The sequence below is a fragment of the Macaca fascicularis genome, chromosome 2 (assembly GCF_037993035.2).
Source record: "Macaca fascicularis isolate 582-1 chromosome 2, T2T-MFA8v1.1".
Classification (NCBI taxonomy): domain Eukaryota; kingdom Metazoa; phylum Chordata; class Mammalia; order Primates; family Cercopithecidae; genus Macaca; species Macaca fascicularis.
In genome coordinates, this window is record NC_088376.1 from 58442179 (window position 1) to 58467904 (window position 25726).

Genomic DNA, 25726 nt, shown 5'->3' on the forward strand with positions numbered 1-25726 from the left:
TAAAAATTGAGCTATCATATGATCCAGCAATACCACTTCTAGGTATATACCCAAAAGAAAAGAAATCAGTATATCAAAGAGATATCTGCACTCCTATGTTTGTTGCAGCACTGCTTATATTAGCTAAGATTTGGAAGCAACCTACATGTCTATCAATAGATGAACGGATAAAGAAAATGTGGTACATATACACAATGAAGTACTATTCAGCCATAAAAAGAATGAGATAATCATTTGCAACAACATGAATGGAACTAGAGATCATTATGCTAAGTGAAACAAGCCAGGCACAGAAAAATAAGCATTGCATGGTCTCACTTACTTGTGGGATCTAAAAATCAAAACTACTGAATTCAGGGACAGAGAGAGTAGAAGGATAGTTACATAGGCTGGGAAGTGTAGTGGGAGACTGGGAGTGGGGAGGTGAAGATGGCTAATGAGTACAAAAAGAAAATAGAAGGAATGACTAAGATCTTCTATGTGATAGCACAACAGGATGACTATAGTCAATAATAACTTAATTGTATATTTTAAAATAAAGATTGTAATTGGATTGTTCATAAGTCATTGAGTAAGTCAAAGGATAAATGCTTGAGGAAATGGATACTCCATTCTCCATGATGTGCTTATTGCATGCCTCTGTCAAAACTTCTCATGTACTCCATACATATATGCACCTACTGTGTACCCACACCAATTAAATAATAATAAAATTTTTAAAAGAAAGGATTTAAATTCAATATTCACCAAGAAATAATACATGCTTTTGATTTTTTTAAAGGGAAAGTATCAGCGAAATGAATGTGCTAATGGATTACACTTAATGGAAACAGAACCTCTGAGCCTCAGTTTTTTCATCTGTGAAATGAACTTGATTTAATCCCCATCCATTATCAAATTTTTTTATCAAATATTTCCATTTAAGAACTTTAAGGAGCAAAGGAAAATGAATATTTCCTGGGAGAGCCAGAAGTACCGTGCATCCAATCTATTTTCTTCTTTTGGGAGGAGGGTGCATATGATAATTTAGTACGTTCATATAATTTGTACAGAAGAAACCAGTGTACCTGGGATATCTATCATCTAAAATATTTGTCTTTTCTTTGTGCTAGAAACATTCCTAACCTATTTTCTGAAATTACTTGTATTTCATTTCCCACAATTTTGGGGATTTCATAATTCTAGTCCATAAAATGTCAGTTGTTTACCTTAAAGAAACAAAACAAAACAAATGTAAACTCCTGGATCTGTTTTAGAACAAAGATACCATAAATTCTATTCTTTGGCAAGTGAATTTTAACAACTGTACATCATGTCAATCCCTTCTAAAACAAGGATACCTTAAAAACAAACCATGATCTAAGGATAGAATTAGGAGGTTCAGAACTCACAAGAAAACAAAAATGTCTTGGGCTCACTAAGGGCATAGAAATGGTCACTTACCCTTTCACCATTACACATCAGCCCCAACCAGATTCCCAGTGCTTGTCCAGAAAATAAAGGACTCCCAACCTTGGGGAAAAGCTCAGAGTTGGAGACCAAGAGAACCAGGGACCAAGTGTTCTCCTCTGCCCTCTTCCCCCACATTGCAAAGCTGCAGACAGTTTCATTTGCCAAACATAGCATCTCACTTGCCTTCCCCACATGGCTCCCCTACCCACCACCACCACCACCACTACCACTGCTCCCCTCCCACCGCCCACCACCACAACCAGTTCGGAAGGCTTATTTTTAAACTTGCAATAGCAATGCCAAATGCAAAGAAACTCATTACATTTGATTTTCTTTCAAGTCACCTCACAAATATGCTTTTTAAAGCATAAGGAAAACACTCAGAGACTTAAATTGCTGCTTAAAACTGTCCTCCGTGATAGCTTTCTATTTTGCCGCAAACACATGGAAAGTAGGTCCGAGTGCTCTGAGTGCTTTTACTCAATAGTCATCGTATGAATTTCAATTGTAAAAGAAGTTCACCAAGTGTTTAAAAATGTGTTTTAATTATATTTTCATGAATTCCAGGAAGAACATCATTGCAGTTAATGTTACAAAAAAAAAACAAAGAGGGACATCTGAACATGCAATAAAAAAGTGAATTCACAGTGAAAATAATGCATGTCAGTACTAAAATAGAGTTGCTTGGTTCCCTGAAGGAAAAAGGTTTCTTCTAATTATCTATTCACTCGGATTTTATTATGAGAAAATATTCTTTGAAAGCTTTGGGGAAGTTTTCAGTTTGTGCTACTACTATCATTAGCGTCTGATGGAAGTCCCTCATTCTGAAAGCCATTGTTCGCAGTCTGTCATTCAATCAGAAAATTCAAAAGTACAAGTAGTTTGGCAACTGGCTTCTTGTTACATACAAAGCCATTAGCAAAAATATGTAACAAAATTTATGTAAAACAAACAATTTTGTCCTTATATACAAAAGACGGCCTTCTTCCTCACACCCTCACAACCTATTCCAAAAAGTGGGGAGGGCATGGGGAGCAGCTATCCATCCCCTTTAAACTCTCTTTATGGGTGGGATAAGAACATCCTAAAAGGCAAGGTAACTATTTTAAAGTTTTTAAAACTGAGTTATAAAAATGCATCTGGGCTTCTCAACAAAGAGGGAAACATAGGAAAAATGATAACAGATTAAAGTAAGGAATTCATCCCTTTGTCATTTGCAAAGTCTCTTAATCAACTCAACAGTTAGAGAGTAAAAAATGACTACATTTGTGACGCAATCCAAGGACACAGTAAAGGACATGTTGGTGAAACACACACACACATTATAACCCGAGCTGCTGAGGAGTTTCACATCTAGGGCATGCACATATTTCATACTGATAAGAGTTTACAACACCTCAAGGGAGAAAGATCATAATAGGTACATGGGAAACATCACTAAATCTATATACAAACACATTAACAGGGAGAACACATGAAGTCAAAAGGAGACCCAAATACAAGTTTAAAAATACATTTGAAAATCATTCCAAAGCCAAGGAACTTATTTACTGAAAACTCCGACATTCTACGGAATACCTTGTAAACCTTAAGAATGCAGTTTTATATAATTCACAGTCTCAAAAGAAAATAAATTTCTGGTTTATCATCACTGCTTGGCTCAGTCTGCAAAACAGAATTATCTGAACACAACTGGTCAACATGGCCATAGTGAAGAGCTGTGCATGCCCCCTCCGGGATGCCCCGGCCTTCAAGGCCACCCCCTTTCGTGTTCTTCAGGTAGCCTGCGATGTAGGAGCCGGTGGAGTGGCGATTCACTGCAGGGGTGGGTGCTGAGGGTTTGTTTCTAAGAACCACGCCTGCCCCATTGCTGGGGTTTGGAACTTTCTGCTTGTTGGCTTCCTGTTTCTCCTTGGCACGGCTAGCAATATTGCGCACTCTGCTCTGACTTCTGGATGACAACTTCCTGACTAGTGCCCGGGGGAGCTGATTGGCATCCTGCTTTGAATATATTACTTGGCAGCTGTCTTCCTGGTCAAAGGACACAAGCTTCCGAAGCTGCTCGGTCAGGGCATCTATAGGCTCTAATGACTTTTTCTTCACAGTCACACCCTTCTTGTCTTTAATGCCAGTTGTAATAAAACTCTTACTAATACACTGGTACTTGCTCTCAAAATTGCAGGCAATGTCCTCTGATGTTAAGTCCCCCAGACTTTTGGATTTGCAAGGACTGGGCAATTTCAGAGCAGGCAAAGGAAGATGTGCCAACTGCTTGGGTACAGGAACATGCATATCTTGAGCACTAGACTGCTGGGGCACACAGGTCTGGAACATTTTTGCATCTGAATCTGAGAAATGGTTATGCACAAAGCCAGCACCCTGATAGGCTAGATAAGAAATACTTTGAGTTTTGACATCTTGAATACTGTTGAATATTTCAGGGACAGAAGGGTGGTGGGTCTCTTTACAGTAGCCATTTCTCAAACCTCTTTGAAAGTGTTCTACCACACCCTGACTATACTTGAGTTTTAAAGGAGAAGCAAGTTGACTTGTGCTCTCTCTCCTATGTTCACAGGTTGTTAGAGAAAGATTTTCTGATTCTCCATCAATTTCCACAAGGCTGCTCTCCCTAGAATTGAAACAGAGAGTGGGATCAGCTATTACATCCTCCAGGGTCAAATCAGGGGAAGAGGCAGGGCTGCAGCTCTTCAGTGTTTCCCAGTCTTCTCCCTTGGTAGGACTTTTTGGTAACCAGTCATGAGAAGTATTAGGGGACCCAGGAAGGTTGCTTTCTACAGCCCCTGTCTTGGCCTTACTAGAAAGGTCATCATCTGGTTTGGTTTTAGAGATGGGAGTGCAGGTAGTTTCATAAACTGTGTTCGTTGCATGTTTGGCGGTCTCAGGACTCGAGAGTGCTATCAGCTCCGGAGATGAGCACAGGAAGGAAGACTTGGATTTTCCCTTGGAAAAACCATGCTTGATGGGCATTTTTAGGCCCACGCTAGGCAAGGGACAATGGCCTGACATCACACTGGTATTATGAAGATGAGAAACAACTGTGAGAGCCTGATCATTGGTCTCATCAAACTGGCCAATCAGGGCTGAGATGGAACTGCCTGGCTCATTCTCATTTGTTAAAGTGACATTGTCAATAAGATGGGAAATTTCACTCTCCTGCAGAATTGCAGTTGAATGTAGGTCAGGTACGTCAGAACACAGCATGGAGACATCTGACAAAGAAAAGGATATTGCAGCTCGGCCCTTACCCCTATTACCTTCCAGATCCTTAATTTCTAGGTTGCTATGAGAAAGGATACTTCCTGACAAGATGCTTTTCCCTTCCACAAAGCCCTCAGCATTCCCCTTTTCCTTGATTTTCACACCATGTAGATCTTGTGTGGGGTTAACTACAGGATCAGGAGCCAAATGCTGCCTTGGGGAGAGAGACTTGCTGGGACAGGGGTTTTCCTGGCAATGACTTGTGGCATTTGATGTGGTTCTCCCACCCCTAGGACTTGACATGCCCAGCTGTTCTCCTGTGACGGACATGTCGGCAGAAGATACAATGGCGTCCCCTTGGATGATATCTTTGTAGAGAAGAGCACTGGAGGAGGACGATAACTTTTTGTTGAAATTTAGAAAATGTGGATCTTTTATACTTGCTTTGCCTTTTCTTCTGCCATCTTTATCTTCTGCTGAAGGAAACAAACAATATTTTAGGTGACATGTATCACTTTATGTACGACCTGCAAACACTCATGTTGTCTTCAGACAGACAAATGGAGAATGTAAATCCGTTACACTGTGACAGAATATAATTATGGATTGCATAGGTTTGCAACAAAGTGTCTGTGTGATGAATAAATGGTAAAATATATTTATAGGAATTTCACTGAAGCTTCCCTTTGAATATCTATTACATCTGCTAAGGATGTAATATTCATTGTCAAAAAAATGTCAATGAGTTACCATACTTTTACAGTGAGGATTACCTTAAGTTGTTTCCTATTCAGATTTGTACTACACAGAAGCATGGCAATAGAAACAGAACAAGACAGCTCTGTTAAACAAAGCATTGTGGTACCTGTAAGCAAGATACTATAAGCTTTCAAAGTTATACATGTATTAGTTAAAACAAAAAAAGAAGAAAAGAAGAAAAACATAATAATGTCATTTTCAAAACATTTTGGGAGCATATTTAATTTAATCAATTTCTAAAATAATTGGAAGGTATAATAAATGCATTAAAATATCAATATCCATTGAGTTAAAATGTAAAGATAAAAATTGGTCATCAATTCCATGTCATTGCTAATATCTATTTTTTGTTAATGATATATTTCTTTTTAATACACAAATTTCATATTGCATCCTTCCCTAAAAGTGGCAGTAAGTTGTCAGACACAGTAAAGGAAAACCATAAAAACACAATTCACAGTAATTTGGGATAGCCCAGCATGGTTAGTATACTGCTAGGAGAGTATGAGGTATTCAATTCTTGATCAGGTTATTTTAATAATATAATGCTTCCAGAGTCATGATATATAAGAAAAAAGAACTTGTTCAACTTATCATTAAATAGATTCCAAACTAAAAATATTCATCATAAAAATTTTGAAAACCTCAAAAAATTATAAAGAAAAAATTAAATACCATATGATGTTACCACTGAGACAGCCACTGTAATATTTTGCAGAGGAACAGAATAATATATAGAATTTTGTAGTCTGGGGGGCCGGGCGCCGTGGCTCAAGCCTGTAATCCCAGCACTTTGGGAGGCCAAAACGGGTGGATCACGAGGTCAGGAGATCGAGACCATCCTGGCTAACACGGTGAAACACCGTCTCTACTAAAAAATACAAAAAACTAGCCGGGCGAGGTGGCAGGCGCCTGTAGTCCCAGCTACTCGGGAGGCTGAGGCAGGAGAACGGCGTGAACCCAGGAGGCGGAGCTTGCAGTGAGCTGAGATCCCGCCACTGCACTCCAGCCTGGGCGACAGAGCGAGACTCCGTCTCAAAAAAAAAAAAGAAAAAAAAGAATTTTGTAGTCTGCTTTTTCTGTACTTAATGCAATATAACTATGTATCGTTTTATATATACCAAAAGTTTAATACACATGACTAATTTATATAACTGTTTTTTAAAAGTAGAAAAGAAATATTACCTCAAAATTGCTTTCTAACTCACCTTAATGGTATTAACATCTTAACTGTGGCATTAACAGGATAGAACCAATTTCTATGGAATATAGCTTTATTTTTCCCAAAGATGGGATTTTAAAATACATTTTAAGGCACATATTTTATCTCTTCTCTGACACTGCTCTTAGCAAAATTTCAAGCTTTTAAATGTTCTTTTTCTCCTTCAAATAAACCATTCAAGAGTATCTTATAACAAAAAATCAATACAAGTAAAATGGTGTTTGTGGGAAAAGAGAGCACTGAAATTAGACCATTTGATAAAAGATAAAAGAACAATTTTGCTAAAGGAAATCAGTACCACATTTTAGTTGTCTGAGATGATTCTGATTGAATTAAAACATATTTGTTGCATAGATATCAAATGCACACAGTTTTGGCACTTAAATTTACCCCCAGATAGGATGGGATGGGAGTCACCAACATCAGTCAAAAGCTCTCTGGCACACTGCAAGGCGGTCTTTACTCTGTACTGAGCTCCTGATATGAGTCAATGATACACTCAAATTAAGGAAAAAGACAGGCAGCACCTGGTCCCTATGCTTGTGGAGCCCACGACCGTGCTAAAGCTGCAGGCACACCTCCATCCCTGCCAGCATCCAAGGATCAGGGAAGTGAGGCCATAGGAAAACACTGCCCGAGCCACCTCTTAAGAAAAAAAGATTTGCTTGTTTTTGAAAAACGTGGCTTGTTTTTAACAACTGGCTTTCTTTCTCCATAAACATTTCCAATCACGGAAATGTGTTATATGTAAGAAAAGTAATACAACCATATTCCCCCTCAGAACAATCAGTAAATATGGCATTCATTTGGAAAACCAGTATTTCGAATCCTATTTTGCAGGTTTCATTCTTCCTCTCTGTGCCATCACACCTAATGGCTCCCCCTACTCTCATTGTCAATTTCAGATGTTGATATTATAAAGCTCTTGGTGAGCAGGAAATGGATCTACCTGGCCCCCAACATTTAAAATCTTCTCGTCTAGAAGATCACATTACAAAGTATTTATTCTTCAGTATATTTTACTTTGACTACAGAATGTCAACCTCTTTATAATGGTAAACAGGGACTGAAATGCAGCCTAGAAGGGTTTATTCTTAGAGAAACTTAAAGTATCTTACCCAGAGAGTTTTCTTTTCCTTCAATGTCTTTTGCTGTTTCAGATACAGGCAGCGACAAAGCTCCCAGAAGGTTTCTGTCAACAGGCATGGAGACAGGACGTGCTTGCAAACTGCGTGTGGTCCTCCTCAGCACGCCATCTTGGTCTCTTGTGGCCTCGGACACTGAATCCTTTATCTCCACCATTTCTTGGAAGCCCATTTTGCTCTTTTTCCTGCCTTTGGCCGGGGCGCTGGCTGTGCGTCGCAGAATTCTATCTCCAATCGATCGTTTCCGTACATAATGGGAACTGTTTTCTGCAGAACTGTGCCTAGGATTCTTATTGAACAGTCCCTTCAGACCCTGGAGTTGTCTATTCTGAAGACACAAAAGGACCAACCACAAGTTAAGCAAATGCCATCACATCAACAACTTGCCTTTAAAATAACAGCTCCATGAAAAATGAATATAAACCAAAATTGTACAGCCACTGAAATATATTCACACCAAGAAAGCAGCAGCTCACAGCATGTTTGCACAACTTCATGCACATCTTATCAACCTTACTTTGCAAGGACTTCAGCCTTCCATTCTTATATCAAGCTCTCCCAGAAGTTTCCTACCCAGAGATGACAAAATGGTAGGAAAAGTCTCCACAGCTCATAGACTGATACGAACTTCAGGCGCCTTAAAGCAACAGATGCATGTTTCAAAGTGGTAAGCAGGAAAATGGAGTGATATGAAAAAGCATGCTGCCATAACCACTTAAAAGAAATATGCCAGCCAGAACAAAGCACCATGCTGAGAAACTACCTTTGTAGCTCCTAGAAAGTGCAATATAGTATAACTGGGATTGAGTATTAAAGGGCTCCACTGTAAAGGAAAAAAACAAAACACAACAAAACACAATTGGGGCTCATTGAAGAGGGTATCACAAGTAAACACAAAAGAAAAAATGCATACATGTCTATAAACCCTTTCTGTGAGTTTCAGGGATTTTCAGTCTTATACTCATTCATTGTTCAACCAATACCACTACACTGTGATGTGTGGATCCCAACCCGAACACATCTTGAAAGGAATAAAGAGTATGACTCATAAATGGACATTTATTTAGGAGAGAAGATGGGGATGATATAGAACACTTTCAGATTTTAATTTATTTCTGGCTCAAGTTTTAAACAAATTCGGAATTTAATTGTTTCCCTCAGTGTGATAAATGCTAGAGATAATCTGTAGTTAACCTGGGATTCCTAGAATTCAAGAATCATTTTTGAATTATTTACATTTGTATCTACTTAGATGAGAGGCAAGATCCCAACAAGCAGCACAAACAGAAATCCAGGACTAAACACAGAAAGTTATGGTATAAAACTTCACCAGTCTTAGAAATTAGGATCCTTACCCTCACCTCCACACCCTTGCTGACTGATATGAAAATAAACATTACACTCCCTAATTCAGGCTGAAATGGTTCATTCCTTATTAGCTGGATTGTAGTCATAATCACATTAATATTAGCCAATATTTCTGAGCATTTACTGTGTACCAGGCAGCTTTCTAAGGAATATATTTATTTATGAGGCAGGTATTATTTTTATCCCACATTCACAGACGAGGAAGCTTCCAGCTATACAGATTTTCTGGTAAAGAGCACGGGACATTTCTAGGCCCCATTCAATGCTTTAACAGTCCCTCCAAATCCCATGTGGTCCTGAAAATTCATACCGGTAACCAAGTCCCCAGTTACTTGACATGACCAGAGGACAACCTACTGGTTTGTAAACCTCAAATGAGTTCTATAACCACGACAACAGCATCAGGAAAGAACTAGAATGCATTTTTGTGGTCTCCTTCTTTTCAGTTTTAAAATAGCTTTAAAATCCATTCACAATTTTTAGATTTTCAGTTAAAAACATTGGTACCAAATGAATGTAGCCTGCCTAGAAGTGGCTGGGATCACAGACCAGTTAGTACAGGTAATTCATCAACCATCTGAGACACTACGTTTCCCACTGAGGTCAGCTGAGTCTTTTTAAGGATTAAAATAAAATTCAACATTTAACTATATCTTCATTGTTTTAGCCAGACAGATTACTGCCTGAGAGAATAATAGTTTTCTCAATTCTATTAAGCCCAGAGAGGGCCCCTGTATAGAAGGAATGAGTACACACCTTAAACAGTGAAAAGAGTACAGGTGGATCAGGACATGACTGGAATAGCAGACTGGGCTTGCTGGGCTTCCTTAGAGTTTTTGGTTCAAGCACAGTTTGTCAAAATTTACATTCCTATTATGCAATTAATCAGTAGCATTGTTAAGGACCATATTAATGTATATGACTTTAAATCCTATGATCTTTCTCACCTTTCCATAGATTTCATTGATGGTTATGTGTACAAATATGGATGCTTCTGTCAGTCCTTCCAAATAGACATGCCGGTAGCCTAATAAAAGGAAAGACAGTCATTTCTTTTTAGTTGAACTTGCATTTGACTTTCTCATGGGTGCAACAAAATTAAGTATCTGACTTGACTATAGCTCTTTTTTTTTTTTTTTTTTTTTTTTCTGAGACAGAGTCTTGCTCCGTTGCCCAGGCTGGAAGGCAGTGGCATGATCTCGGCTCACCGGAACCTCTGCCTCCTGGGTTCAAGCGATTCTCCTGCCTCGCCTTCCCAAATAGCTGGGATTACAGGCATGCACCACCACACCTGGCTAATTTTGTATTTTTAGTAGAGACAGGGTTTCTGAATGTTGGTCAGGCTGGTCTCAAACTCCTGACCTCGGGTGATCCTCCCACATTGGCCTCCCAGATTGCTGGCATTACAGGCGTGAGCCACTGCACCCAGCCCAACTATAATCCTTTACATTTTACAAAGCTTGTTAAAAGTCACGTTTATTATATGACATATATTTCATATATCACATATGCTATTATGTAAGTAACATATGATGTATTATATCTTCCAAAGAAAAAGGAATGGTCAGTCTAGAGAGAAAAGGCCAGCTCATACCTACCAGGCACTAAGCTGCTGAAGGTCACGGTTCTTTGCCCAACAAAGTCTCGCCCAATGGGATCATGATCCCACACGAGGAACCGAACCAAAGCTATTTCTGGCATGTGTACTGTAAATGTCAGCGTTTCTTCCCACACAGGGTTAAATCCTCAGAGAAATAGGAAAAGAAAAATCAGAAAAGCAAAGGACTTGGCTGAAAATGAGTTGGCAGCAACATCTGCAAAGCAGACGGTGAAAGTTGCTTGCAGTGGTTATTAAGCTCATGAAGACAACTAAGCCACTCCGGGATGCCTTACTGGAATAAAGCCTCGAAATTTACCCCCTTGCTAGAAAATAATTGGTAAGAAAATTGCCTGTAAATTATCACATCAAATCTATTAATCTTTGATGCCTAACTGTATTGTAGAGAAGCTCTTTAGTATTCAGAATGCTTCAATAAGTTAAAAAAATATCTATAGTAGTGATCTAAGAATAATGTTTTAGCCAAAACAATAAAGAATGATATCCTCTCCCAACAGAATTATGCTTCTCATGCACCAAAGAGTCCGCTGCTGTAATAACCACCAACAAACATTTTATAAGGTGCTTTTGCAGGTTTCAACTCCTATTGTACATACATCATCTTATTTCTTATAGGAATCCTCTAAGTTTTTTTAGAGGATTTTTAGAGTTTTTAGAGTAGAGCAGGGTTTTGGTTTTTGTTTTTAATTAGAAACTATGTATTACTGACTTTCAAAAATATATTACTTTCAAAAACTATACAAGTAACACTCATCTTTTAAAGTAGGGAATATCAGTATTTATAAGACATTTTGTATTTGAGAAAATTGATGTTCATAGACGATAATGTGCCCAAAGCCACACAAGGCCTTATAGTTAGTGACAGGGTCACATTAGACTGTGCACTATTGATTCCCAGTAGCTTCTCACGAAGCAAGACCTTACTGCATGAATGATGGCATATTTTCACAGCTACTGAAAAATACGTTAAAAAGGTATATTTCACCTCAAATACTAAAATGCAAAAATACATTTACTTGGCAAACTTCTCTCCGATAGAATAACTATAAAAGCTGTTAAAAATTCAAGTACTCCGTAAGTTTCTGTTTTTTTTCCTTTCTAAAAAATGAAAATAAGTTTTTAAAAATGGATGCATTTAGGAGGTATCAGCCATTGAACCCTATTAAAAAGCCTCAAGCTAATGAAATAATTATAAGCTGAAAAATCACTGAGATACTCCTCTTGAATAAGAGAAGATCTTTCTGTTGACTTAGTGATGACCTCTCAATTATTTCTGAGACTAAAAAAAGAAAGAGTAATCTATTGAACATTGGTGGGAAAATGCAATTTAAGATGGTTTCTTTCTGTGTACGTGTTTTTCCTAAGTTACAGGTTTGCCCTACTCTGGAACTGTAGTATTCCTTCGGGGACTCCCTGTGAACCCCTAATTTCTCAAATTAATGATTGTGTTTCAAATGTATTTTACAGTATTAATCACAAGACATTGAGAAAAGTAGGTATGCAATAATGTTTGTGAAATGTATGAACAAACAAATTTTAAAAGATTACAAATAAAAAGACATGAGGCTTGGGTAAAGAAAACTTTCTTTATATTATGGCCAAAATATAAGAAGAATGCTGCCCCTCCAATTGTATGAAAATACTCAAGAAGTAAACTCGCCAGACTACGTTGGGCTTGCCTTTAGAGTTTTACATGCTCCAGAAAAAGTGAGAAATTATCAAGGCACATAGGCTTCACAAATGAGAGCTTTGAGAAAACTCATGTCATAAAAATACAATATAAACATATAATGGATGCATTTCCTCAGTGAATTTTTAACCCAGTTCTTTAAAATATCATTTACTCTTCTTACTAGAAGAAAAAAATTCCTTTAAAAGCAAAAGTCTAGAAAGCCTAGATTACAACACCATCAAAATAAACCATGCATCAATCCCACAGTTACTTAGTTCTATGTGTTGAAAAGTTTTTAACATAAACTCAGATGGGAGTTACGGATTTTAGAGATTTCTTGCTCGTCTACATAGACACTTTTTTTAGTGTAAATTCTATTTCTAGACCATCTTCATTAAAAAGTGAACACAGATTATGATCTTACCATTGTCATCTACCACACGGGTTTGATCTTTACAACAATCTACCGGCAATCCAATAATTTCAACTTCAACAAAAGGGTCAATGATCTATTAAATAAAGAGAAAGTACTATTACAAATAATATATTTCTATACATATGTTAATTAATCTGAGAATATTGGCTAAAATGTCTACATTTCGACAGCAACTGATTTTACAAGGTGCTTAGTAAGAAAAAGAAATGGTTCTAGGTGTGGTGGATTCAGATATATGAGACTAATATAAAAAATATTAAATTGCTGTTTGCTAGTATTTATTAATGTCAACAAACTTTACCCAGTGAACCTACAACTTTAGTTCAGGGCAAATACCCGACAGAACTGAGATGTTTTGCCCATGCACAAATGCTCAGAGCAGCTGTATTTGTAATAGTCAAACACTGGAAACAACCTAAATTTCTATCATGAATAGAATGGATAATTGTGGAATATGCATTTTTTGTTTTTTGTTATTTTGTTTTTTGAGATAGGGTCTTACTCTGTAGCCCAGGCTGGAATGCAGTGGCATGATCTTAGCTCACAGCATCCTCCACCCTCACAGGTTTAAGCCATCCTCCCACCTCAGTCTCCCCAGTAGCTGGGACTACAGGCTTGCGCACCATACCTGGCTAATTTTTGTATTTTTTAATTTTGTAATTTTGTTAATTTTGTAATTTTGCTAATTTTGTATTTTTGTAGAAATGGGGTTTTGCCATGTTGTCCAGGCTGGTCTCAAACTCCTGAGATCAAGCAATCCATCCACCTCAGCCTCTCAAAGTGCTGGAATTACAAATGTGAGCCACCGTGCCCGGTCAGAAATATGTGTTCAATGAATACTCTCAACAATGAGAAAAGAATAAAGTTCTGCTATATAACATAATGTTGAGCAAGTCAGACATAAAAGAGTACCTACTCTAAGAGCCCATTTATATAAAGTTTAGGAATAGACAAAATTTGTCTGTTGTGATAGCGGTTGGTGTTTGCTATGAGAGGCAGCGGGGAGGGTAGATATTGACTGGGAAGGTGGACAGGAGCCTTCTAGGGATTCTGGATATGCTCTGTCTTGATCTGGGTAGCATAATAATTAATCAAGCTATCCATGTTTGATTCATATACTTTAATTCCCATCCTCTCCTCTAGGGGGAAGGATCTTGTCTTGTTGGTCATCTGTAGATTCTCCTTTGTGGTGCCAGTTCTGGGTAATGAAGAATGAAGGAATAAAACCCAAAGAATCTAGAAAGAGCTGATGTAAGAAAGTCTAAAGCAGAGAAAGTAGAGTTCTTAAATAAAGCATTTATGGCGGTACCAAATTGTACAGCTCTATAATTTCCTTCCTTAAGATCCAAAAATGATGGTTTAACAGGTGGGAGCAACAAAGAGCCTGAAATAATGGATCAGCTCTGAGAGGAAGGGCAAGAGCATAGGAGAAGCTGCTATGTAGGGAGAAAGCAAAGGCCAAGAAGGTCTAATGGAAACAATGGGCTAAAAGCTCTGGAAAGAAAAAAGACTGTGGCCACAGATGAAGACATTTTAAAATCACACTACACAGGTACAGCAAATGATAATAAGAATCAGCACACGGCCAAGGAGCAGGTGGCTGATGGGCAGCAAGGAGGAGCACTGCAGGAGGAGAGGAATGTGGAGGTTATATTATTAACGGAACATTACCTTCCCAGGTTAAGATATACTCTTGGGCAGTGTTCCGTTAATAATATAATTGTCTTTGCACTCCAATTTTAGCAATGCCAGTGTCAACCTTAAATTGTGAATTCAATTGTGTGCACTCATGCCTTCAAAATAGATGATGAACAGCAGTACAACAAGAACTGTGTGACTTACCAATAAATAAGTTAATGTCTGATAAGCTGAGGTCAGTGCTCAGTCATGAACACACATACATCTCTGAAGACACTTCAGATAAAATGTAAATGAACTAAGATAATCACATAATTAACCACTTAGACACGTAGTCATAGGCAACTTACCTCGCCTCGATCTCCAAACATGGAGTCTGGAGGTTTGGGGAGTTGCTGTCCACTGATAACTTTTAGGATGAGCTGCTTTTTGGGGTTGGCAGGAAGAGGGTCACCAGAGAAAGGGTTGAAAGTACCTAGGCCAAGTAAAGTATAAGTTGGTAACATAAGAAGAAACACGCACACATGCACAGCTTAAGCTTGTAAACAAACAGACAAACAGACAAAAACAAATGCTGAATTACATGATCACATAACTATCAGTGTGGCATAGCTGTGGTTTTCATTAGAATCCATGTTCCCAAAGGCCAGTGGAGTGGGCCAACTTAAAGCAAGTGTTTGCAATGCAATGATCAACTGTGGAATGGAGGAAAAGAAGCATTTTATTTGAACACCAACAGTGTGGAAAGAAGAACAATTATGTCAGATTCAAATAATTTTCTAACCTAAACTATCTCAGGTATGAGTGAATATAACAAACAGAAAGAAGACCTGAAATTAAGTAAACAGCAGAGCAAGAAAACGTGCAAAGTATAAAATCTTGAAGATAATCCTGTCAACAATGTTTTTATCTGAATTGTTGTAAATGTAATTTGGAAATTTTAAAAATAATTTTAATGAGCAGAACTAAAAGAAAGTGTTGTTTGATCTAACACAACATTATCCTTTTTGTTTTGTTTTGTTTTGTTTTTTTGAGATGGAGTCTCACTCTGTCACCCAGGTTGGAGTGCAGTGGTGTGATCTTGGCTCACTGCAACCTCTGCCTCCCGGGTTCCAGAGATTCTCCTACCTCAACTTCCCGAGTAGCTGGGACTACAGGCATGCACCACTATGCCCAGCTAATTCGGTATTTTCAGTAGAGACAGGGTTTTACCATGTCAGCCAGTCTGGTCTTGAACTCCTGACCTCAGGTGATCCGCCTGCCTCGACCTCACAAAGTGCTGGAATTACAGGCATCAGCCCCCACAACCAGCCTATCCTTTCTCTTTTGTTAGCACTGTTTTGTAATTGGACTACACCGAGTAAAAGAGCTTGATAAAATTGTTTCAGGTGGAATTGAAGCTTGCCAGCAGGTCACAGACTCACATTACCTAAGATAGTTTCTGAAAGATAGGGCTCAGACCTTAAAAAGCAGTCCAGCTTATACGTGGCACTGGATTTCAAATGATAACCCAATGCCATCCATGTCCCTCTTTCACACACAACCTCTCAAGATAACATTCTAAACATCATGGCTAACCAAATATTAAGTAGTGGTAACAAGAATTCTAATCCACATTCAAACACCTTAACCTATCTTTTTGAAAAAAAAAAATGTTGAAAAACTCTAGGGTATCACACTTTCTAAACAGCTTCCTTAATAAAGGTTGCCTGCATTTAGACTATGAAATTAACATACACCTGCATTTATGACTGTGAAATTAATACACACCTTTGCACATTTGCTGGGGTTTGAGGACGTAGCCACAGTTGCCATTTGTCTTGAATTTGGCTCGGTTTAACTGCATCATTCGTCCTTCGGATTGATAATTCAGTGCCACTGTGCAAGTTAAAAGTTGGAGAGAATTAGGCAAGATGGTGGCATAGTCAGAACGTACAGAGAACCGCTCCTTCCCAAGGAGTACGCACCTAGCTGGCAGCCTGCGTTCCAGTAGGGGAGTGGGTTGAAGTTACTGGAATCAATGCGGTAGGCAGAGGGGTAAATCCTCGTGAGTTGCTTTTGATTATAAATCATGAACTGCTCTGATTTTTGCTGAACAACCTGATGTGCTCTTGTTTCACTGAATGATAACACATTTCCTGTGGTTCCTGGCAGTTTTTAATAGAGAGAAAAAGGAAGTGAGAACTACAGCAAAGAAAACGCCGCGCACAAAAGACCTTATAATAATGTCAGAGTATACCAATAGCAAAAACCAGAGCGCTAGAGAGTGGATTCAACCAGAGCAGAGGCAGCTTCTCAACAGGAAAGACCCATAAAATTCCATGTTCAGGAATGGAATTTTGAGGCCAAATCAGAGCTGTGTGTCTTGCTCAAGTAGGTGTCTATTTCTGGGTACCCTGTTCTCCCTAAGAATTCAATCATCCCACTAATTTATGACTATCTGGCTAGCATGAAAAGAACGGGTAGAAAAAAAAACTTAAACAGAATATCTTTGCCAAACATATAGGCAACCATGGATAAATAAAACTGGATAGCTTCTTCCTGATAACAGGAAGACATTCATTGAAGGCACTCATCTAAAAGGCACACGTGTAAAACATGTATTAATAGTAACATTCAGGATCCAAGAAAATAAAGGAAAAAGAACAATTACAAGAATAAAAAGTTGAGTTTTAAAGTTGATTTGAATAAGAACTATGGAACAAGCCGAAACCTGTTTGGGAGAAAGGAATAATGGAGAAAAAGAGGTCAAAAACATTATAAAGGAATAAAATTTTTAAGAACAGGGACAGTCATTCACCTAGCCACACATATAAACTATGGAAAAAAGTAAAGGGAGGTAAAAGTACATGAAGCCTGTAATAAAGTTTGTGCCAGCACAATCATCAGGAGTGGTCAATCTAGACTCACAGAAGCTGCAAATTTGGGGGTCATAATGGAGTAAAGCTCCAAACATTTAATATTCCACTCTTGTCTCCAATCCCACCTTTTGTACCATATCTACAAAGCCCCACTATTCCCACTCCTTCACCAGGCACCCACACTCTATCCCCAAAATGGCCCACATGTCCTCTGAACATGCTGGAAAAGTCCAGCCCAGATAAAAAGACCCACAGTTACCCAGAATCTCATTCTTATTTAGCCCTAATAAGCTGAGTATGTGTGAGTCCAGACAGAGATATGGTCCATGAAACCAACGAGTTGAACTATATATGTCTTGCTGAGCCAGCTGGGCCTGAGTCATATCTAGACTCCGCATGTTTATTGACACACAGTTTCCCAGGGCCCCTGTGGTCCTCAGGGTTGTACACCCTTAGATGTTAGACGCTGTTCAACTGACAATGCACTCCAGAGTTAGAAGAGTCAGGAATACAGATTGTGGCAAAGAAATTAGAGGATTACAGTTTTTAATGTGATAATGTTTCTAGTTTAGACCCTTTCCTTAAAGATATGTCTTCAAATATATTTTACTGGCATAACCTATTAACATAGTTTACATATCTCAAGCATACTAATATTGAACTTATTTGCAGATTTTGATGAGGGATGTTTTAAACATTACAGGAGAAAATATCTTTTTGACAAGCCTAATTCAGATGGAATAGGACTATAATCAATACTACTGTTTTGTCTGTCTCTCCACATAAATATGCACATCACAATATCATTAATATGACCTTGCTAATTAGGCACATATCAGTTAGTAAATTAATAAAGTTGAGTTGTATCACATTAGGATAAGCCATGCATTCATTATCTAGTTTTCATTTTGTGGCTGGCAAAAAAATTAAAAAGACAAAAACAGTTGAAGTTCAAGAGCTAAACAGCGCTCAGTATTAATTTTCATTAAATTAATAGTATCATGTTTTCCAAGCCATTTATTGGAAATTTTTATTCCCTAAACCAAATATACATTTAAACTTAATGCAATAATTCCCTGAGTTTATTTTTGAGCTAAGGGCAATTGTTATAAGAGTTTGCTGCTCCGTTGCTGAGAATCCTACAGGTTCTCATGCTTTCACATGTGAAATTCATTTAAATCTTGTATAATTGTTACCATTTGAAGAAGGAATCAAGGCCAAAGGGAAGAAATCTTTCTGCAAATAGAAAAAGATACATTTGTGGAGTGGGGGCTGGGCAGGGGGCGATGGGAGGGAAGAATCCTGGAGGTTTGTGAGGACACAATGTTGTTTCCCTTCACTAAAACTTGGTGAGAAATTTGGAGGTTCTGATTTACATTTCAGTTCCACTAAAATTAAAATTAGATGAAAAGCCACATGACAGTAGGTTATTTCTGTAAGCATTCAGTAACTAAATGAAATACAAGATAAAGGAGACAAGAGTAACTAGCAGGAAAGCCAAGGATATGAATAGATGTGACTAGAATTTCTCAGCTCCGTGCGGCAACTGATAGGTGAAAAACAGTGACGGAGACAATGCTACTGAGATTTCTGCTCTTTTTGTTAAAACTTCAATCTGGATTAAGCTATTTTCACCAAAGTCAAAACTTTCACTGAGAAAATATAGGGCTTTTCAAGGTGTGGTTTTAGCCAATTAATTTCTTCTTTTGGTCATTAGCATTTGGAATGGCCATCTATGACCTGGTCCTCAAGCCGGGCCTGGTCTTCACAGTTCAAGTGCTGCAGGAAGGTCTTGCCCTGATGCACTTGTCTTTGTACAGTAATAAAGTCCTCCTCGGCCCTGTGGGAACTTTCTCTGGCCTCTGTCAATCAGGCAACCACAGTAATCAGTAGAACCCTCCATGTCAACTCAACACTATGGCAGCAGTGAGTTTCCTGACACTCAAATTGGTTTCTACATAGTCCCAAAAATGTGTGTTGATAATCGGATTAACAAAAATTCATTAACAATTGAAAGAGAAAGGTCAAGAATGTTTATTCAGAGTGGAAGGAGAAAACTCTTCATTCTTACCGTCATCCACAATGTCCTGAGCGGCCACGGAGTTTGTGTACACAACCAAATCGGAGAGTTCTCGGCAGAGCTTCATGGTTTTCCTTCGGCGACCCAATCTGTGAGGTACCCACATAGGACGCATAACATTTTGGAGTTGAAAGAGGTTTGGGTTATTGGTTATCCCACTTTCCTTATTTAAGACAATGATTTAATAGGGAATACCTGCCCCAGGTCCTAAGGGAGCCAGGATTGGAACCCAAGTGTGATTCCTAATTCAGTGCTCTTTCTACCACAAAAATCCTACCACAGTAGTCCCCTCTTATCCTCAGTTTCCCTTTCCAGAGTTTCATTTGCCCATAGTCAACCATGGTCTAAAAATATTAAGAGGAAAATTTCAGAAATAAACCACGAGATTTTTTTTCCTTTTTTGAGACACAGTCTCTCTCTGTCACCCAAGCTGCAGTGCAGTGGCGCAATCTTGGTTTACCGCAACCTCCACCTCCCGGGTTCAAGTGATTCTCTTGCCTCAGCCTCCCGAGTAGCTGGGACTACAGGTGTGCATCACCACGCCAGCTAATTTTTTGTATTTGCAGTAGCGACAGGGTTTCACCATGTTGGCAGGCTGGTCTCCAACTCCTGACCTCAAGTGATCCACCCGCCTTGGCCTCCCAAAATGCTAGGATAACACCCGGTCATGCATTTTAAATTGTGTGCCATTCTTGGTGGCATGATGAAATCTTGTGAGGTCCTGCTCCGTCCCACTCTGGACGTGAGCCATCCCTTTGTCCAGCATATCCATGATGTATGGCTTCTTATGTGACTGACTGTGGAGGTTTTGCAGTGCTTATGTTCAAGAAACTCTTATTTTACTTAATAATGGCCCTAAAGTGCAGGAGTAGTAATGCTGGCAATTCAGATATGCCAAAGAGATGCTGCAAAGTGCTTCCTTTAAATGAAAAGGTGAAAGTGCTTGACTTAATAAGGAAAGAGAAAAACAATATATAGAGAGGGTTCACTACTATCTGTGGTTTCAGGTGCCCACCGGAGTCATTTCTCATGATAACGTGGGGACTAATGTAATGTGGTTTTATTCACTGCTCTGCCAGGAATCACAGCCTCTTCCTCATGCATTTGTGAGTTCTGCTGTGAAAGGCTGGATTCCCACTGTGACCCAGTTAGAGAGTAACACCAGAGTTCATCAGGAAACTATATGGCCTTTGCAGGGAGAAGACCCAGGCTAAAATGGAACAGAAACACTGTATAGTGGGTAGTGGGCCACAAGAATTATATACCTAAAGGGTAATATGCCAAATTTCCATAGTGATTATTGGACAGGTGTAATTACAAAGGATGTTAACTTTCTTCTTTATACTTTTTCTATATTCTCCAGCTTTCTTAAAACAAACATTCATTACTTTATCTAGTGCTGCTTTTATCTTAGATATTTTAATAGTCTTCTCTCTCCTACAAACCACTCCTAGGATCTGCTCTGCAACCTTACAAATTGTACCGCCACTCTCTACTGCAGTCAAGTCCTCCACAGACCATCACATTCCCCTCACACACACACTTTTCTCCTATGGGAAACATAACTACCAAAAACAAACCTAAACATTAGTGTTCAATTAAACTTTATATTTTTAAGCTCCAACAGAATATCTATACATAAAATAGTAACTAATTAGGAAGAGCAGAGGAGGCGTATGTGGTCCGTACCCTAGGGAACAGAAATAATATGTGTTATTGCCTGCCTTTTTGGTTATAAGTATCCTAGTGGGTGTGAAAAGGTAGTTTTGATTTATATCTCCCTAATGTCTAATAATGTTGAGCACCTTTTCATGTGTTTATTGGCCATTTGTATATCTTCTTTTGTGAGGTTTCTTTTCAATAGTTAGATGTTCCCCTATAGGAGAAAAGTGGGTATGTGAGGGGAATGTGATGGTCTGCTGAGAATTTTACTGTGGTAAAAATCAATAGAAAAAGAATGCATGCTCCTTCTTTACCATATAATTAGGAAACTCTACAGCCACTGGTGAAAATCTGATTTTGTGAAGGCTAATGATTATAAATCAGTGTGAAGTCATGCCTCAAAATTATAAGTAAAACTGTAAGACATTCCGTGAGATGGAGAAATTCTACAGAGAATTAACTCTTTTTATTCCTCATCCTAGAGGTGCCTTAGGTTACTGAAGTCCCAAAAGGACATCATCATAGATGCTCAGGCCCTGATAACTATTATGGGAAAACCTATAGTTGACACTAAGCAGCATGCAAAATGATTTCATATGATACCTGTATTGACGTCTCCTTTGCACACATTAAGATTACTGTAGCTTTCCTCGAACACTGCCTTTTCCCTGGCTATATGTGTCAGAGTTAAGCCGTTCTCAAACTTACATATGACAACAGTCACAGCAGAGGTCTCCCAGAAGGTGATCCTATTATTTTCTCTTTATCCTTTACTGTAACTATATATTCAATTTTCTGTTCCCTAGAGTAGGGACCACATACATCTCCTCTGCCCTTCTAATTAGTTACTAGTTTGTGTGTAGATATTCTGTTGGAGCTCAAATATAAAGTTTAATTGAACACTAAAGTTTTATTCCTACAGGGCTTCTATGCTTCTAATTTCATTTTTCAATAAAGGCAAAAGTGTGTGTATGTATCCATATCTATCTAATGTATATAATTTGTATTTCTTTGTGAATGTTATGGTATAAATAAACTGCCAGGAACTCCTGTAATGAATCATGTGTTACCATTTGGATTCCGAAAATACGGTCATGTTACTCATCACAAATACTATTGGCAATAAAAACAAAAAACAAACAAACAAAAAAGAACTTTTTTTGGATACTTATTTAATTGGGCCGGGGCTTATGGGGCTAATTAGTTTAATTCCTTTAATCCTTACAATGACTCTAAGGGACAGATACAATGAGGAGCCAAACGCGTCCCATGTTAAAGTTGGTAAGTGGAGGAGGAAGAATTTGAAATCTGGCTGATTTCAGATGCTTGGCTCCTAACATGGGCTTAGCATCCATCTTCTTTAGTCTCTTGTGACGGCCTTTGTATTAGTTCATGTGCTCCCTCCCTCTTCTCTGAAAATATCTTTGACTAGACAACCGCTGCAGCTAACATTTATAAAGAGCTCATTATGTGCCAGGCACAGTGCTGAGTTCCCTACATAAACTATCATTTCATATTCAGCTGTTCTTCACATGTTCCACAGCACAGAGTACTTTCCTTGTGATCCAATTATCTAGACATGTACAAGAAAAATGACTAAGCTGACAAGGATGGAGGGGCCTCAGGAGTGTGAGCAGGAGACATGGAGATGCTTTCTTACCTGTACAGCTGGCCACCCTCCTTGACAGTATTCTGCTGTGTGTCTTCCTCATCATCAGTACTGTAAGATTTAGACCGTGATTTTGTAGTTTTCTGCCAGAAAAATCAAAACAAACTTAACAAACTCATTGTATCAAGTATATTTACAACATGCAGAGAATAAGCTGGGCTTTAAAATGCACATGTCTTGCACAAGCATAATAACTTGGAGGGAAAAAAATGACCAAATATTGCAGTTTGCTTCACCATTAATAACAAGCATATCTAAGGCCATAATTATATTAAAATGTTAATGCAAAACTGAGAGTTTCATGCTCAGAAACTGACTTCGAAGACACATAAAGTTGATGTATTAGAAAGACTTTATTAGTCATGCATTTTGAAGGTTTCTACTAGGGGTAGAGTCAAAGTTGCAGTATCTATTTAAATGATTATAAGGGACAAAATGAGGCCGGGCGCGGTGGCTCAAGCCTGTAATCCCAGCACTTTGGGAGGCCGAGACGGGCGGATCACGAGGTCAGGAGATCGAGACCATCCTGGCTAATACGGCGAAACCCCGTCTCTACTAAAAATACAAAAAACTAGCCGGGCGAGGTGGCGGGCGCCTGTGGTCCCAGCTACTCGGGAGGCTGAGGCTGGAGAATGGCGGGAACCCGGGAGGCGGAGCTTGCAGTGAGCTGAGATCCGGCCACTGCACTCCAGCCCGGGCGACAGAGCCAGACTCCGTCTCAAAAAAAAAAAAAAAAGGGACAAAATGCCCTTTTGTATGGGAAGCTCACTATTAATAAACTGTAAAAGGCACATTTGTTTTTTTAAAAAAGGACATGTAGTAATTTTTTTAAAAACAATTGAATAACTACCATTTCTGCTTTTGATCAGTATGCACTCAAATGACCATCTGAATCAAATCTCCCTTTTGAGATTTTGAGCCATTTTCACTTCTATCAGCAGGAAAAAATATTGCTACCCACAGAATATAGGCTGAAAGGCTCCAGGTCTAATCTGATGTCTCTTGGACAGATTAGCTGTTTCACAATAAAACTTTTTTGGGATGGTATGATTTCATCCCCACCAATTTAGAGATAGCCCCAGTATTTAGGCAACACAGACCTCAACAATACAAATGATGGGCGAGGCGTGGTGGCTCATGCCTATAATCCCAGCACTTTGGGGGGGGCCAAGGCGGGCGGATCACCCGAGGTCACGAGTTCAAGACTAGCCTGGTCAAAAAATGGTGAAATCCCATCTCTACTAAAAATACAAAAATTAGCTGGGTGTGGTGGCAGGTGCCTATAATCCCAGCTACTTGGTAGGTGGAGGCAGGAGAACCGCTTGAACTCAGGAGGTGGAGGTTGCAGTGAGCTGAGATCCCACCATTGTACTCCAGCCTGGACAACAAGAACGAAACTCCATCTCTAAATAAATAAATAAACAATACAAATGATGGGGAAGGACCACCCCAATAATTGCAGACAACCTTGCCATCAAAAATATAGTGTCTACAAACAAAAGTAAGATGTTTAGACAGAGAATCCTGGACATCGGGAATGTGGCTTAGAAAGGGAAAGGGTCTCCATCCCCAAATTACCATAGGACCAGCCACTTTCTAGATTTTCTCATGTTTCCCCCAACCCCCACCCCAAAATCACAAAAGCTACACGGTTGGCATAAACATACTCAACTTCTCTCTGTTGCACTGACAGTGAGGTGCCAGTTTGGTTTGGAACTTTCTCCGGTATTATTTATGCCTTGAGAACCTCAGCATGCAGGTATGGAAGCCCTACCATTTGATGATCTCATGTTCCACCTTTCACGAAACTGGTAAACTGGCTAACCTCACTAGCTTCCTATTGGATCTTTAGAAAAAGTGTGGCAAGAACATCTATTTCAAAGGATTATTGTTGTGATGATTAAATAAATGGCACAGAAAGTCATTCTCTATATAACATTAACTTTCCATTTAAAATACTGTCAATATTTATTAAAATAATCTATAAATAGTCTCATGGACAATAATTTGTTCTTATAACTTGAGGTATGATAAATTTTAATTAGGTGAAGTACTCCCTAAAACATCTATTTTGAAAGACTATTTTAATTGTAATGACAAGTTGCAAACCAGAAGTGAAATGCTCTCTAATTCCACATAGTAATTTGAGTTATACAATAATAAATGTCTTTTTAAGCATCATTTTTACTATAAAATGCAAAAATTAGAAATAATAAATGAATCACCAATGACAGATAATAACATTCAGAGGGTGATATACTTTCTGGACATCCAGTTTTGACACATCTTTTCATGGTTATCGTACCATAGAATCAACTTCTCACCTTACTTTTTCATTTAATGTTTCACATGTTGAGCTCTTCCAAGGGATCATATTTTAATGGCCGCATAATTGTCCATTATGTGAATGACTCACAGATTACTTACACACTCTTTGGGGGTGAACATTTTGGTTGTTTTCAATATTTTGTGACAATGCCTAATCTGACTAGTCTACTAATAAATTATCTCACTGATGGGCAGGAAATTCTATATATGACATTCCTTAAAGTAGAAGAAACAGCCTTACAGAAACCTCATGTATAAAGTAAAGTTCACCATCTAATAATCGAATTATGTAAGTTTTACTGTCAAACAGCTAATCTGTCCAGAAGACACCAGTTAGTGTAACTTTTTTTTATTTTATTGAAGTATAACATACAGTTAGGACAGCACACTGGTCATAAGTGTACAGGTTGATGTCTTTCACAAATCAACCACACATATGATGAAATAGAATATTATCTGTCTCCCAAAAGCCTTCTGATCTTCCAACCCTGTCATTCCTTTCTCTGTGGAGGTAATAACTATTCTGATGTCTACTCTATAGGGTTTCTTTTGCCTGGTTTTGAATTTAATATCAATGGAATCAAACTGTATGTACTC

The 25726-nt window shown here is 38.6% G+C and overlaps 1 protein-coding gene across 1 annotated transcript in view; it reads right to left on the reverse strand.

The window, feature by feature from the left end:
* Positions 1-1978: 1978 nt before the first annotated feature.
* Positions 1979-25726, reverse strand: part of PLCH1 (phospholipase C eta 1) — a 254453-nt gene continuing 230705 nt past the window's right edge. The window contains exons 14-24 of the mRNA XM_065540098.1: positions 22793-22884; positions 19462-19559; positions 16497-16676; positions 16300-16407; positions 14880-15004; positions 12880-12964; positions 10764-10910; positions 10113-10192; positions 8561-8620; positions 7771-8125; positions 1979-5147 (exon numbers count right to left, since the gene is read on the reverse strand). Coding sequence (XP_065396170.1) covers positions 3064-5147; positions 7771-8125; positions 8561-8620; positions 10113-10192; positions 10764-10910; positions 12880-12964; positions 14880-15004; positions 16300-16407; positions 16497-16676; positions 19462-19559; positions 22793-22884 — 3414 coding nt within the window. The 3' untranslated portion in view covers positions 1979-3063. The remainder of the gene's footprint in view (positions 5148-7770; positions 8126-8560; positions 8621-10112; positions 10193-10763; positions 10911-12879; positions 12965-14879; positions 15005-16299; positions 16408-16496; positions 16677-19461; positions 19560-22792; positions 22885-25726) is intronic.